This window comes from Oratosquilla oratoria, chromosome 3 (genome assembly GCF_046742065.1).
Source record: "Oratosquilla oratoria isolate Oo_2021 chromosome 3, ASM4674206v1, whole genome shotgun sequence".
Taxonomy (NCBI): Eukaryota; Metazoa; Arthropoda; class Malacostraca; order Stomatopoda; family Squillidae; genus Oratosquilla; species Oratosquilla oratoria.
In genome coordinates this window covers 63,360,550-63,373,345 of record NC_134779.1, presented here as the reverse complement: position 1 = coordinate 63,373,345, position 12,796 = coordinate 63,360,550, and the positions used below count along the sequence as shown (strand labels likewise).

The 12,796-nt window shown below is 37.7% G+C and overlaps 1 protein-coding gene across 9 annotated transcripts in view; it reads right to left on the bottom strand.

The window, feature by feature from the left end:
- Positions 1-5,723: 5,723 nt before the first annotated feature.
- nSyb (neuronal Synaptobrevin) overlaps positions 5,724-12,796 on the bottom strand; it is a 107,081-nt gene continuing 100,008 nt past the window's right edge. For 5 of the 9 annotated variants that reach the window (XM_076181790.1, XM_076181740.1, XM_076181781.1 and 2 more), the window contains one exon: positions 5,724-7,996. Coding sequence is in view for 3 of the 9 variants with exons in the window: in XM_076181781.1 (XP_076037896.1) it covers positions 7,980-7,996 (17 nt within the window). In the remaining 6 variants the exon portion in view is untranslated. The remainder of the gene's footprint in view (positions 7,997-12,796) is intronic. The other 4 variants (XM_076181798.1, XM_076181744.1, XM_076181766.1 and 1 more) reach the window with 1 other exon arrangement.

Here is a 12,796-nt window from a genome sequence, read left to right as displayed (position 1 = left end):
AAATCACATGGTCCAGAAGGAATTGCAAATTGGATACTGAAAGAATGCATGGAAGAATTAACAGATAAAATATACACTATAATTAAATTCTCACTTAAAGAAGGAAAAGTGCCACAGGACTGGAAGAATGTAAACATTGTACTGATTTATAAGGGAGAAAACAAGGAAGATCCATCAAATTGACCTGTCTCCCTGACAAGCTCAGTAGCAAAAATTTGCAAAAAGGTCATAAAAATAGATGGGTTAAACATTTGGAAGAAAAAACTATACTGAATCCAAATCAATTTGGATTCAGACAAGGAAGATCATGTACAACAAACTTGATCTGCTTCTACTCGAGATTCATAGATATAATACAAAAGAATGTTGGGCAGACTGTGCCTTTCTGGACCTACAAAAGGCATTTGATAAGGTACCACACAAGAAACTAATAAGGAAGATTAGAGTCAATAGGTGGCATCGGAGGAAAATTATTGGATTGGATGAAAGACTTCCTGGCTGGGAGGAAAATGAGAATAGTAGAGTTAAATTCTCAAATTGGGAAGAAATGATAAGTGGTGTCCCGCAGGGATCAGTACTGGCCTCAATCATGTTTGCCATATACATAAATGACATGGATGAAGGAGGATTGCAACTCATTTCAACAAGACTTGGACAAGATCTGGAAATGGACTCAAATATCAAGAAATGTAGTATACTGTAATTGAATTTGGAAAAAGTTAAAACAGAATATCGAGAGATTATAAAATTGGTGAAGAAGAGGTAAAAAAAAGTAAACTCTGAAAAAGACCTTGGAGTGATGATCAGCAAAGACATGACACTGTATATGCATATTAATAAAATAGTCGGAGAAACCTACAATTTACTGAGGTCAATAAAAGTGGCATTTGCCTATTTGGACGAGGAAATGATAAAAAAAATATTCTAACTACACTAATAAGACCAAAACTCGAGTATGCAGCAACACTATGGACACCCAGTACCAAAAAGAATATAAAGAAATTAGAAAGAATACAAAGAGCAACAACAAAACTGGCACAAATTCTTTCCAAAATGACATGAACAAAGACTGTCCAAATTAGAATTACCAACTCTGTCACAAAGAAGGAAAAGAGGAGACCTACTATCTATAGAATTATGAATGGAATGGAAATCTTATATGAGAATGATTTATTGAAATGGGACAATAGAAAACAAGAGGACACGAAAAGAAAAAAAGATAATTACAGAAGAGATCTCAAAAAAAAAAATAAATGAATAAAAAATAAAAAAATAGCTTCCCACAGAGAGTGATAGATACTTGGAACAAATTAAACAAAGAAAGAGTGTGTGCAAACACTATTCAAGATTTTAAGAAAAAACTTGATGCTGAGAGATACAAAGATGGGTCACCACGAGCATAGCTCCCTTCCCATATAATAAAACTAGGTAAATACAAGAAAATCCAACAAATTATAGACTGGTATCCCTTACAAGCACAATTGCAAAAATATGCTAAAGAGTTATCAAAAATAAATTGACTAAACACTTGGAAGAAAACAAAATACTAAACCCCAACCAATTTGGATTTAGAAGTGGAAGGTCATGTACCACAAACTTAATATGCTTTTACTCAAGATTGGTAGATATGATACAAGAAAGAGATGGCTGGGCTGACTGTGCCTTCCTGGACCTACAAAAGGCTTTTGACAAAGTACCACACAAAAAACTAAGAAAAATTGAAACCATAGGTGGAATACAGGGAAAATTATTGGAATGGATGAAAGACTTCTTGAACGGAAGAAAAATGAGAGTGGTACTTGGAGAAAAAACTCAAATTGGGTAAACATGATAAGTGGAGTCCCCCAAGGCTCTGTGTTGGCTCCAATAATGTTTGCCATTTATATAAACGACATATATAAAGAAATCGAATGTTATATAAACTTCTTTCCAGATGATGTGAAACTATTGAAGAGAGTAAGTAAAGAAGAAGATTGCAAATCTTTTCAAGAAGACCTGGACAAAGTCTGGAAATGGAGTAAAAAGAACGAAGTGAATTTCAACATTAAGAAATGTAGTATAATGGAATTTGGAAAAAGTAAAAATAGAATATCCAGTCAATACAAAATTGGAACAAAGGAAGTTACAAAAGTAAACTCAGAAAGAGACCTAGGAGTAATTATCTCAAACAACATGACACCAAACATGTAAACAAAATAGTTGGAGAAACCTACAATTTAATAAGATCAATGAAAGTGGCCTCTGACTACATGGACGAGGAAATGGTAGAGAAAATTCTAGTTACACTGATAAGACCAAAATTAGAATATGCAGTGTTACTATGGATACCCAGTACAATAAAAAACAAAGAAACTAGAAAGAATTCAAAGAGCATTGACAAAGATGGCACCAGCACTTAGCAAGCTGACATATGAACAAAAATTGGACAAACTAAACTTACTAACTCTGGACCAAAGAAGAGAAAGAGGTGATTTGATAACCATCAACAATATCATGAAAGGGATGGAAATCCTTGATAGGGACGATCTACTTCAATGGGACAGAAGAAACACAAGAGGACACGAGAAGAAACTTAAAGACAGTTACAGAAGAGATTTGAAAAAGAACAGCTTTCCATATACATGGAATAAATTGAAAGAGAAAACAGTGAGTGCTAAAAAAAAACACGATTCTAAGAAAGAACTAGATGCAGAAAGATACAACTACAGGTCACAACAAGCATAGCTCTTCTCCCGCAAAATACAACTAGGTAAATACACCCATGTAAGCAATAGATAGGCAAGCACCTTACCTGGCACACTCAGCAGTGTAATCCCATGGTAGTTGTTGCAGTCCTGCCTGTCCCCTTTCCCCTTCCTGATAGGAACGACCAGAATCTTTTTCCAGTCAGAGGGAATGGTACCAGACTACCAGATAACAGACAGTACAGCATACAACCTGCAGATCATGGATTCACTTCCAGTTTTTAGTAACTCCACACTGATGTTGTCGATGCCTGCTGCCTTTCCACCCTTCCACCTACTCACAGCCTCTTTGACCTCTGTCAGAGAGGACAGTGATTTGTCTATCAGTGGATCAGGAACTGCCATCCAAACACCATCGAGGGGAAGGTGTCCACTTGGAGGGTCACCCATGAGTAACAGCTCAAAGTACTTGGCAAAGGGGCTACACACCTCCATGCCTGACACTAGTACTGAGAAATAATATGAGAAAGGAAGATGTTTTGAGTATGTAGACACAGATAAATAGAACTAGGCAAATATACAGGATATGGTTTGTGATCTAGAAACAAACCTTCATGATGTACCAAGCTTGTATTATTGTCAGTAAAGATGTTCAATATTTCTTTATTATTAACCCAAACTGCAGTGGACAAGAATAATGGTGTACAGAGGTCTGGTGATGCTCAGGGCCAACTCCTCAACTGTATGCTCCAAAGATTCAAGTGTAAGGCCTAGTACTAAGAACTATTACAAAAAAGTAAGGTATTTTGAACATAACACAGATAAAACAAAAAACTATTCAATTTGGATATAAATCAACCAATTTTATTAAGTTATTTTCTCCAAATCTGATTGGATGCCCAAGACCACTGCCCCTTCAACACACCAAAGGACAAGTTTTATTTATTTATTTTTCCTTCACCAATGAAGAAAGTGAAGCAATTGATGTGTGAATTTTTAGTATTTTTGGTGATATTAATAAATGCTTCTTAGAGTTTCACTAAGCAGAAAACCCAAAGCCATCAGCTGGCAATGGTCCCCGGCCCATCCATAGATTTCTCGGAGATGAAATTTTGGACACTTCCCTGTCATTGGCTGGGGGGGAAACTGTTGTCAGTCGTCAGCTCTCCATGTGAGAAAAAAAGCCTCGGGGCTACACCTCAAGGAAATTGAAGTTTTGAAAACTGGCAGTTTTACTTTGAAATTGGGTTAAACAAGATTTTGATACCTCCCCCATCTTGCCTCAGTCTTCACAGCAGAACTCCACCATCCTTATCACCCAATACAATGTAGTATACTTTGAAGTTTCAATATTCCTTTAGATAAACACTTGAGCAATATAATGTAATGCCTGCCAATTGTTGTTGTTGTTGTTGTTGTCGTTCCCTAGACTGTCTGTCCGAGCAGTCCCGTCTCCCCAAGGAAGGCCACAGCCGAAACTGGGTTTTCCCACAAATCCTTTATAGAGTGTATGTTGTGTTGTTTGCGTGCATGATTGTGTATAATGCAGTCTTCCATTATGTGTTGTATGGTATGTGGTGAAGTGTTACATCCTGGGCAGCTGTTCACAACACGGTCGTCCAGCCTCTTCTGGTAGCTTAGAAGTGCTGGGTGGTGACCGCATCGCAGTCTGGCCAAGTGGACTCTGTCCTTTCGTGGGAGAGAGGATTCAGAAGGGTGGATATCAGGGGGTCTGGCATGCAGCAGTGTGTTGTCCTGGAGCTGCAACGTCTACGTCGTGGGACCACCCCCCAACCCCAAGAGTTGGGGGCCAATCAGCAGCAACCACCCCTGGCCATCAGCTCTACGCAGATGGCACCGATCCCCTGCCAATTGTTGTTCATTTGCTTGTTCATTTCTTCATTTAACTATCTATTCTTCAGGCATCCGACCTAGTTATGGCCCAAAAAGTCTACCTGTATGCTCTTCCTTTGTAAATCTTTATATATTATCCATGACGACTCGTGGAAAAAAGTAATAGTTATAGAAACGTAAAAAAAAATCCCAAGTTTCACAGCAGTTGCATTTCATGTATATACCGTATTTCACAACTTGCAAGACGCTGCATCTTGGAAGACGCACCCTAATATTTGAAAGAAATTTCTAAGAAAAAAAAGAAGTCATTCTCATACAAGAACACATTCACCATATACCCAACCACTGAACACAAAAACATAAGAAGCAAGGACGACATGTATTGGACGTATTGTTTACATTACGAAATCACTTGTCCGATTTTGTTTGTATGGCGATGATACTGGTTGGTGATTAGTAAATATACTATACATTTTTCATTGTCCAAGGGTGGTTTTATTTTCATAAAAATAAGATAAAAATTTCAAAAATATGGATGTAGATATATAAAACTCCACTGCCGAATAATTTTTTCGGTAGGCGGTGGTCCAAAATGTCTTTCTGCTGCTCTGTTACTGTGTTTGGCATATCGTACAACTTGTAGCTTGTATGTGATAGTATAACTAAACTGTTTTGATGAACTAGGCATGGGTGATAATTTCCAGGACATAAAAAAAATTGTGACACGTGTGATAGCCTGGTGGTAACTGATAAAGGCACCTGGATGTGTGTGTGTTCGTGTGTATGTGTGTTGTATGAGACAAGGGAGCGGCCCGTTTTCTCCTTTCTCCACACGCCGAGTAGGCTCCAGGAAGGATTATGGTATTGGAAATACTTGTAACAGCTAAGTACTGAGTTTACATAATATAAAAGGTTGAATTGAATAGTACTTAAGCTAACATCATAGTGTAATGACTCAACATACAAATCCAGGTCGCTATCAGTCAAGTGTCCAAGCTTACATGAGCCTGGGTGTTGCCTTGCAATACAACATTCGTCTTGGAAGACGCATTAGCATTTTTCAGGGTGTTTTTTTAGGGAAAAAAGTGCGTCTTGTAAGCCGTAAAATACGGTAAATGTCATGAATAACAAGTACTTCTGACCTATGAGGTATGGGATCAGCACAAGGGTAAGAAAAACATGACAGTAGGACATTAACACACTATATTTCATGGGTTTTACAGATCAATGTTATCATTATCATTATTTTCATTATTACTTTTTTGATACATTACTACAGAGCAGTAGATATGTGATGCTAAGAATAAGGGAAAGATTCTGTTAACATTACTACTCACTGGATTCAAACAAAGTTGTTTAATCAAAACCTCTGCCATAGATCATATACAAAGTATACACTTGGGCATTCCACATTTTCTTCTTATCTAAGAGTATCTTATCATAGGCAATAAGTGGCTGATAACAAGCATAAATATGAAATGCAAAGCAAAGAGAAAGATTGGCAACATGTATGCTCTAATTGCTCATACTGTATTGCCCAACATCCCGACTTATAGAACCCAATATTTCAAACAATCATCCTGTCGTATAGAAATTCATTGGAACATACAAATCCTGTAAATATCACTAATTAGGCAACAGACAAATCAAAGTTAAGATGGGACATACACACTAGGATATTCAACAAGGGCTGCTCCAGCTGTGCTGGATCATACTGGGCCACCAGCAATTACATTATGACAAAACAAAGATGTAGCCCCTCATGTCCAGCATCAACCTAACCACACGTGCCAGGAATCAACCAGTTATCTGGAATAGCCCTTCCCCAAAGTCCCCTTTTAAGATTCATCATTTTATAGTAGGAATAAAATATCTTTCACTGCAGTGTATTATGGAATCAGGCATGTGTGTGTATGTGTGGGAGTGTGTGTTTGTAGCATTTTTCTTTCTTTTTTTCTCTTTTTTTTCACTTTTTTGTTTTTCCTTGAGAACTGCCAACTCTTTGCTCCTTGACTTTGCATGGACATCACTTTTCTTCAGTTGGTGCTGTGGGGGTACTTGATGACGTTTCCCATGTCAGTTGATGCAACTTTTTTTTCTCTGTTTTCTTTCTTTAATGGTCCTACATTGTTCCATTACACTATTTAGTTACAAGAATAGTGTCTTTGAATATGAACAAGACAAGCTATATAGATTATGGTACACAGTCAAGGGCACAGATACAGGTTAAGCACACTACACAAGATCTCTTGCTATATTTCCTCTTCATTATTCCAGGCTGGCCTTCAACCTGTTGTCGCCCAAACTACGGACAAAAAGGAATAATCAAAACAAAGATACTGTGCTAACTGAGATGCACATTTTAATATATATATGTATATATATTTATATATATATATATCAGCCGCCAGGGGTCCACTAAAATGATCCTAGCTCTATCTATGAGATCAAGACATGAAAGCCAATGAGAGTAACAGCATTACTCTATTGATAACAATGGTGATAATTATAATACAACACAGACTATGACATTACTTGCTGACCTAGTGGCATATGCAAATGTTTGAATATACCAAAAGGATGTTCAACTACGACATCTGGTGCAACTGACCTAACATTAGATCAAATGTATGGAGAATGAGATTGATGTAATACTACTAATTGAACATTCAAATCCCAGAAGTCAATGAGCTTTTATTTACCATTTGGACACATGAAGGCAAAGTCTGGTCAGACCTCACCACTGGCAGCAATACTCATACCAAAAGTTCTTGTTAAGACGAAGAACAACTGGAACAACCCTTATCAATCACAATCAACACAAAATAATAATGTAGTGGACCAAATGAAGAGAATGGGAATGTGGAGCACACAGGCTGTACGGGCATACAAGGAGGGAATCCCAAGACCGACTACTCCCCAAGGTTGATTGTCTGAGGGCACTGGACTCACCCTCACCAAGAACCTTGACGGGAGATTTATACAGGATGAGGTTAACATAGGCAACGAGTAATAATAAAACACAATGACGGAGGTAAACAAGATAGTGAGAGGGAAAGAGAGTAACAGCTGCAAAGGTGGAGGAAGTGAACACAATCTGGATGTGTGTTAAGCCAGATTTATGAGTGGAGGGCCTGGACCACAACCTCCACTCCACTCCTCTGGCTTGCACTCACATCGAACAACACCAGCCACACAAACAGTCACACAATCACAAGTCATAAAACATTTTTGGTTCCTCCACCCTGCACTTGGAACATGTAAGACCTTGGCTTATGGTGCAGGCTGTGTGCCCCAATGTTAACAATCTACCCAAATGTCTACTGCTCAGCAAGCTACAACTTTACAAACTTCTTCAACTATGACACCACAGAGGAGGATTTGTCATTCTGTGTGTAAATCACACCTACACCAAAACAAAACCTTCTTATGGCAAAATATTTAGTCTGCTGCCCAGGCTGCATGAAAAAGAAGTAATAATTATCATTACAATTTGTACATCTTTGAGATACACAATATGGTTTAAGGTGCAACATGAAATCATGTGAATTGTAGTCTATAAATGTATATTCATACATACAAATACACATTCAAACTTTGCACAACACAAGTAACAAGTGCTACAAAACCATCATACTGTTCAAAGTTAAGAATTAATGGAAAAAGTCTAATTTGTTCCAGGATCCCACAAAATCGGTAATCATGCTCACTATATTTTGCTCTTAACATATGCCAAAAGACCCTTTCCCCCTCATAGGTTAGGTGCCCAAGTCACCCTACACCCATTGACAAACCCATGAATCTTTCCCTCCCATTTGTGTACCTTGACCATTGCTTGGGTCAGAGGCAATACAGCAGGGCCCAACAGCTGAGGCTGATTTGCCCCTACTGTTACATTAAATGGTGACTACCAACACACACCTTCATCCACACGAGAAATACAGGTAAGAAGTTCAAGGGGACATCACAAATAAGATTACTCTAACACTAACAAATAATGTGTGGCTCTGGTTCATAGGGGTACTCCAAAATCAGTCACTTATCTAACAACTGTCACAATGCAGTCATTAACCATCCATAATCTATATAAAAAGGGCTTCTTATCCCCCTTATAAAGGAGGTAGCAAAGTCAAAGGCACGCATCCACTCCCACCACATCCACTTTCATCTTAGCTCCTTATGGATGAAGAGTTATCCCTGTCTCCTGCCCATAATAGCATTAATTTAATGAATATAATCAAGCTGATTCATCACAGCTACAGAGAGCATTTTTGTTATGTATTTTGGGTTTAACCTATCCCTGGATGCACCTTCTTAGTAAAGTGCATTAAGATAACTTTGAGAAAAAATGTTGTTTGCCATTTATCTATTTACTATTATTATGTAAATTTGTTTTACTATTCAATATGGCTCTTTTTAACAATGAATAAATATTCCATTATAAGATTCTTCTCACCCTTTGAACATAAATACAATGGCACCACTTTCCCAACTTGCAAGTACAGTATTTATATTTGCAATGACATCCTTCAATTTTGGTTAAAAAGTATTGTGCTTTTGCATCATTATGTACACAGCATTTAAACCAACCTTGCTCAACAACGCTTCAATTCTTCATGCCATAATGAATTCATGGTAGTCTCATTACTGTTTTGGCATCGGGTTACTGTATATTACATTGTTCCAAGCCATCTGCTTGAGGGATCACTCCATGAGTACACATTTATGTACCCACAGAGAATCAACTGCGACTGGACTGCCTCCACATTTTCACCGGTGGAGAGGTGGCGACTGTTCCCATTGCCCTTGTAATAAGCAAAGTGCTACACTAATACCAACACAGACGGCCATTGTTCTTTCCAGATTCTACAGGAGGGCCTGCGTGACAATGCCAATGCCAACCAACAAAACCCAAGGCGATGATAATGATATCATCCTCAGCATGATAATATTGAATAACATGTTCAAGATCCCATTAAATATTCACTGTTGTTATACCCAATGAAGAGCCACCATTATCAGAGATAGAGGGAAGGGGAACGGGGGTTCCACAACAGATGAGTTACAGTCAACCACTTCGAACAGATTTCAAGTTGACTATGAGCAGGAATTCCATGCACACTCTTCAACAACTGTATACATTATTTCATATCCCTCAATAACACACACTTGGGAGAGGGAGGGAGGGGGTTGAGGTTCTGGGGAGTGAAGTGCAAAGGCAAACTTCAATACAATAATAATAATCAGTTACCTAACAAGGAAATAGTTTCACTCACTCCTATTGTGAGCCATTATTTTCTAATATAAAAGCTGCTATGATGCATGCTATATCATGCTCCGAGTACCAAGGGGTATGCAAAATTTCTACTCTTATTTTGTTGCAAAAAATAAACAACAACAATAGGGGTGGGGAAATTTCTTCTATAGAGTTTCCTGTCTAATGCACTCATGGATTTGATATAATGTACCTTTTCAGACATTTGTTATACACACTCCAACATTATCATCATGAGATCTATACAAGGAGTTACAAAATACGGCAAAGAGAAATAACTGGGTACAGAAATAGAACTGACAATGAGATGGTTAGGTCATTTTGAGAGATTTAATAATCGTTGGCGCCATGAGGGAGAGCAAGGAGTTGACAAAGCTGTAAAAGTCAATGTTCAGGAGTTGAAGAAAAAAGTATAGACTAACAAGGTTAAGACTTGTTCTATGAGGAAGGTACACTGGGGAAGAAATGAGGTGTAATTTTCTGAGTTAGGAATGAGTGAAAGGGAGGAGTGTGGTGGGAACAAGGGGGTTGAGGATATCCTCCTAACCACCTCACTTTGCAACAAAGATAAAGGCATGTCATTTGAAAAAGAAATCTTGTGTATGTGTATATACACAGATACACTGTACCAAAAGTTTAGTCATCAATACCTTTCATATTGAAATCCAGAATAAATGTTTAAATGTTGTCATTGGTGCTTTTTCCCCTTTTAAACCCATTAGTTCTCTTTTCCAAAGATAACCTGATGTAATGATGCTTTGTACATTACAATCTAGATACGACTGCTGCTTTAAAGATTTTATATATGTAATTGTTATTTATTTATCTACTTTTTTCTGGGGAAGGGGGGGACATCACAATCATATCCTTGCTGAAGGACCTTCCTCAATTTATACAATAAACAAAACTAAATTTAGTTAAAGGAACAATTGCACCAAAACTTAGAGCAGATTTTCAACACAGCAGCTCATTTGAACTGCTAAAGATAAGGTTATGAGGAAGCATACCAAAGTTACTTATAGCTGAACCTGTTAAAATTCATATTGTAAACATGAACCTTCATAAATAAACCCTTTCCTTAGCATGACAAAATTCAGTCCAAGATTATATTTGTGACTAAACTTTTAGCATATACTGCTGGTATGAAATACTGTGATGTTTTTCACACAAGTAAACCAGGCTGTGCACATCACGGTTTCTTAGGTGGATCAGCACATTCCTGCCACATTTGTGAGCATAACAAGAGATTTTAGTGAAGATATTGACAAATTGTTTTTTCTTACCAATTCATAAATGCATAATTATCAGTGTCTATATCATGGCAATACAGATACCTTACAAACTCATAATTATGAAATCTTATCTTAGAAAAAAAAAAAATAAATAAATAAATATAAAAACGTGCATTTGAGACATTCAAAAACAGCTCAAGCATATCCTTTAACATGCAAGTCACTACTGTCTAGTGCCGTTTCAACAATGAACATAGAAAAAAATATATACTTAACCACTACATGTAATATTGAACTTCTAAATAATAATAAAAATATATAAATATATATGGCATGGGTATGGGGTATTGGTCCTACTAAACTATACAGGTAAAAGACAAATTAGTATGCAATTTTAACATTAATACGCATGTTTATCTATATCTATATATATATATCTATATCTATATATATATATATATATATATATACACACACACACACACACACACACATACATACAATAGCTTCCATTAGTTTGGATGCAATAATGCTGTCGTCAATACTTATGCCACAAATTGGATGTCCCTTATCCTCAATATCCCAAGCAAGCCAGATATTTTTTCATATGCCTGGCAGTGAGACCTAGGTTGGCTGCCACCAGGGGCACACAGTGTTTCCAGGCCCAGTGCCGTTTGAGATTCAACAGGGGGAGGATTATGTTTCTGGAGCTCCTTGTTTGCCTTCGATTTTACGTAAATTCTCGGTGGTTTGGCATCTGTGTTGCCAGCTATAGGTAGTGGACATGAAATCAAACATGACAAGATTGCTGCCATAGTGGCCCTGTTTAAGGCAGGGCATTCTGTGAAGGAAATCTCTGAAAATACAGGAGTTAGTGTGTGTTCAGTGCAATGCTGGTTGTTATGTTTCAAGGATGGTGGGGGGCATCACTACCTACCCCAAATCAGCACTGTGGTAGACCCAGGAAACTCACACCATGCACTTTAAATGTTATTAAGCGTGAGATAGACAAGTCTCCTCGTAAATTTGCTAAACAAATTCAGCAGGAAAACCCTAGGTTATTAGGTGGTGTGTCTCTTCGCACAGTGCAACGCTGCTCCCCCCACCATCCTTGAAACATAACAACCAGTGTTGCACAGAACACACTGTAACTCCTGTATTTTCTGAGATTTCCTTCACAGAATGCCCTGCCTTAAAACAAAGCTACTACAGCAGCAATCTTGTCATGTTCAATTTCACGTCCATTACTCACAGCCGGCAACACAGACACCAAACCCCTGAGAATTTACGTAAAATCGAAGGCAAACCATGGAGCTCAAGAAACATAATCCTCCCCCTTTCGAATCTCAAACTGCACCAAGTCCTGGAAACACTGCATCCCCTGGTGGCAGCTAACCTTTGTCTCGCTGCCAGGCACAAGTAAAAATATCTGGCTCACTCAGGATATTGAGAGGGACTTCCAATTTGTGGCATAAGTATGGATATCAGCATTATCGTGTCCAAGCTTATGGTGGCTATGGTGGGTGTGTATGTATATGTATATGTATATGTATATATATATATATATATTATATATATATATATATATATATTCATATATAATTTATGTATACATATAGGGTATTCAGGATAAATTTGATCATTACTTTATCTTTGTCACTTCAGAATCATTTGAAGGATTTAATAGCAGTAAAATGCAATGGATAGCGGATTCTGTGTACTATTGGTAGGTGAGAGAGCTAGAGAGTATG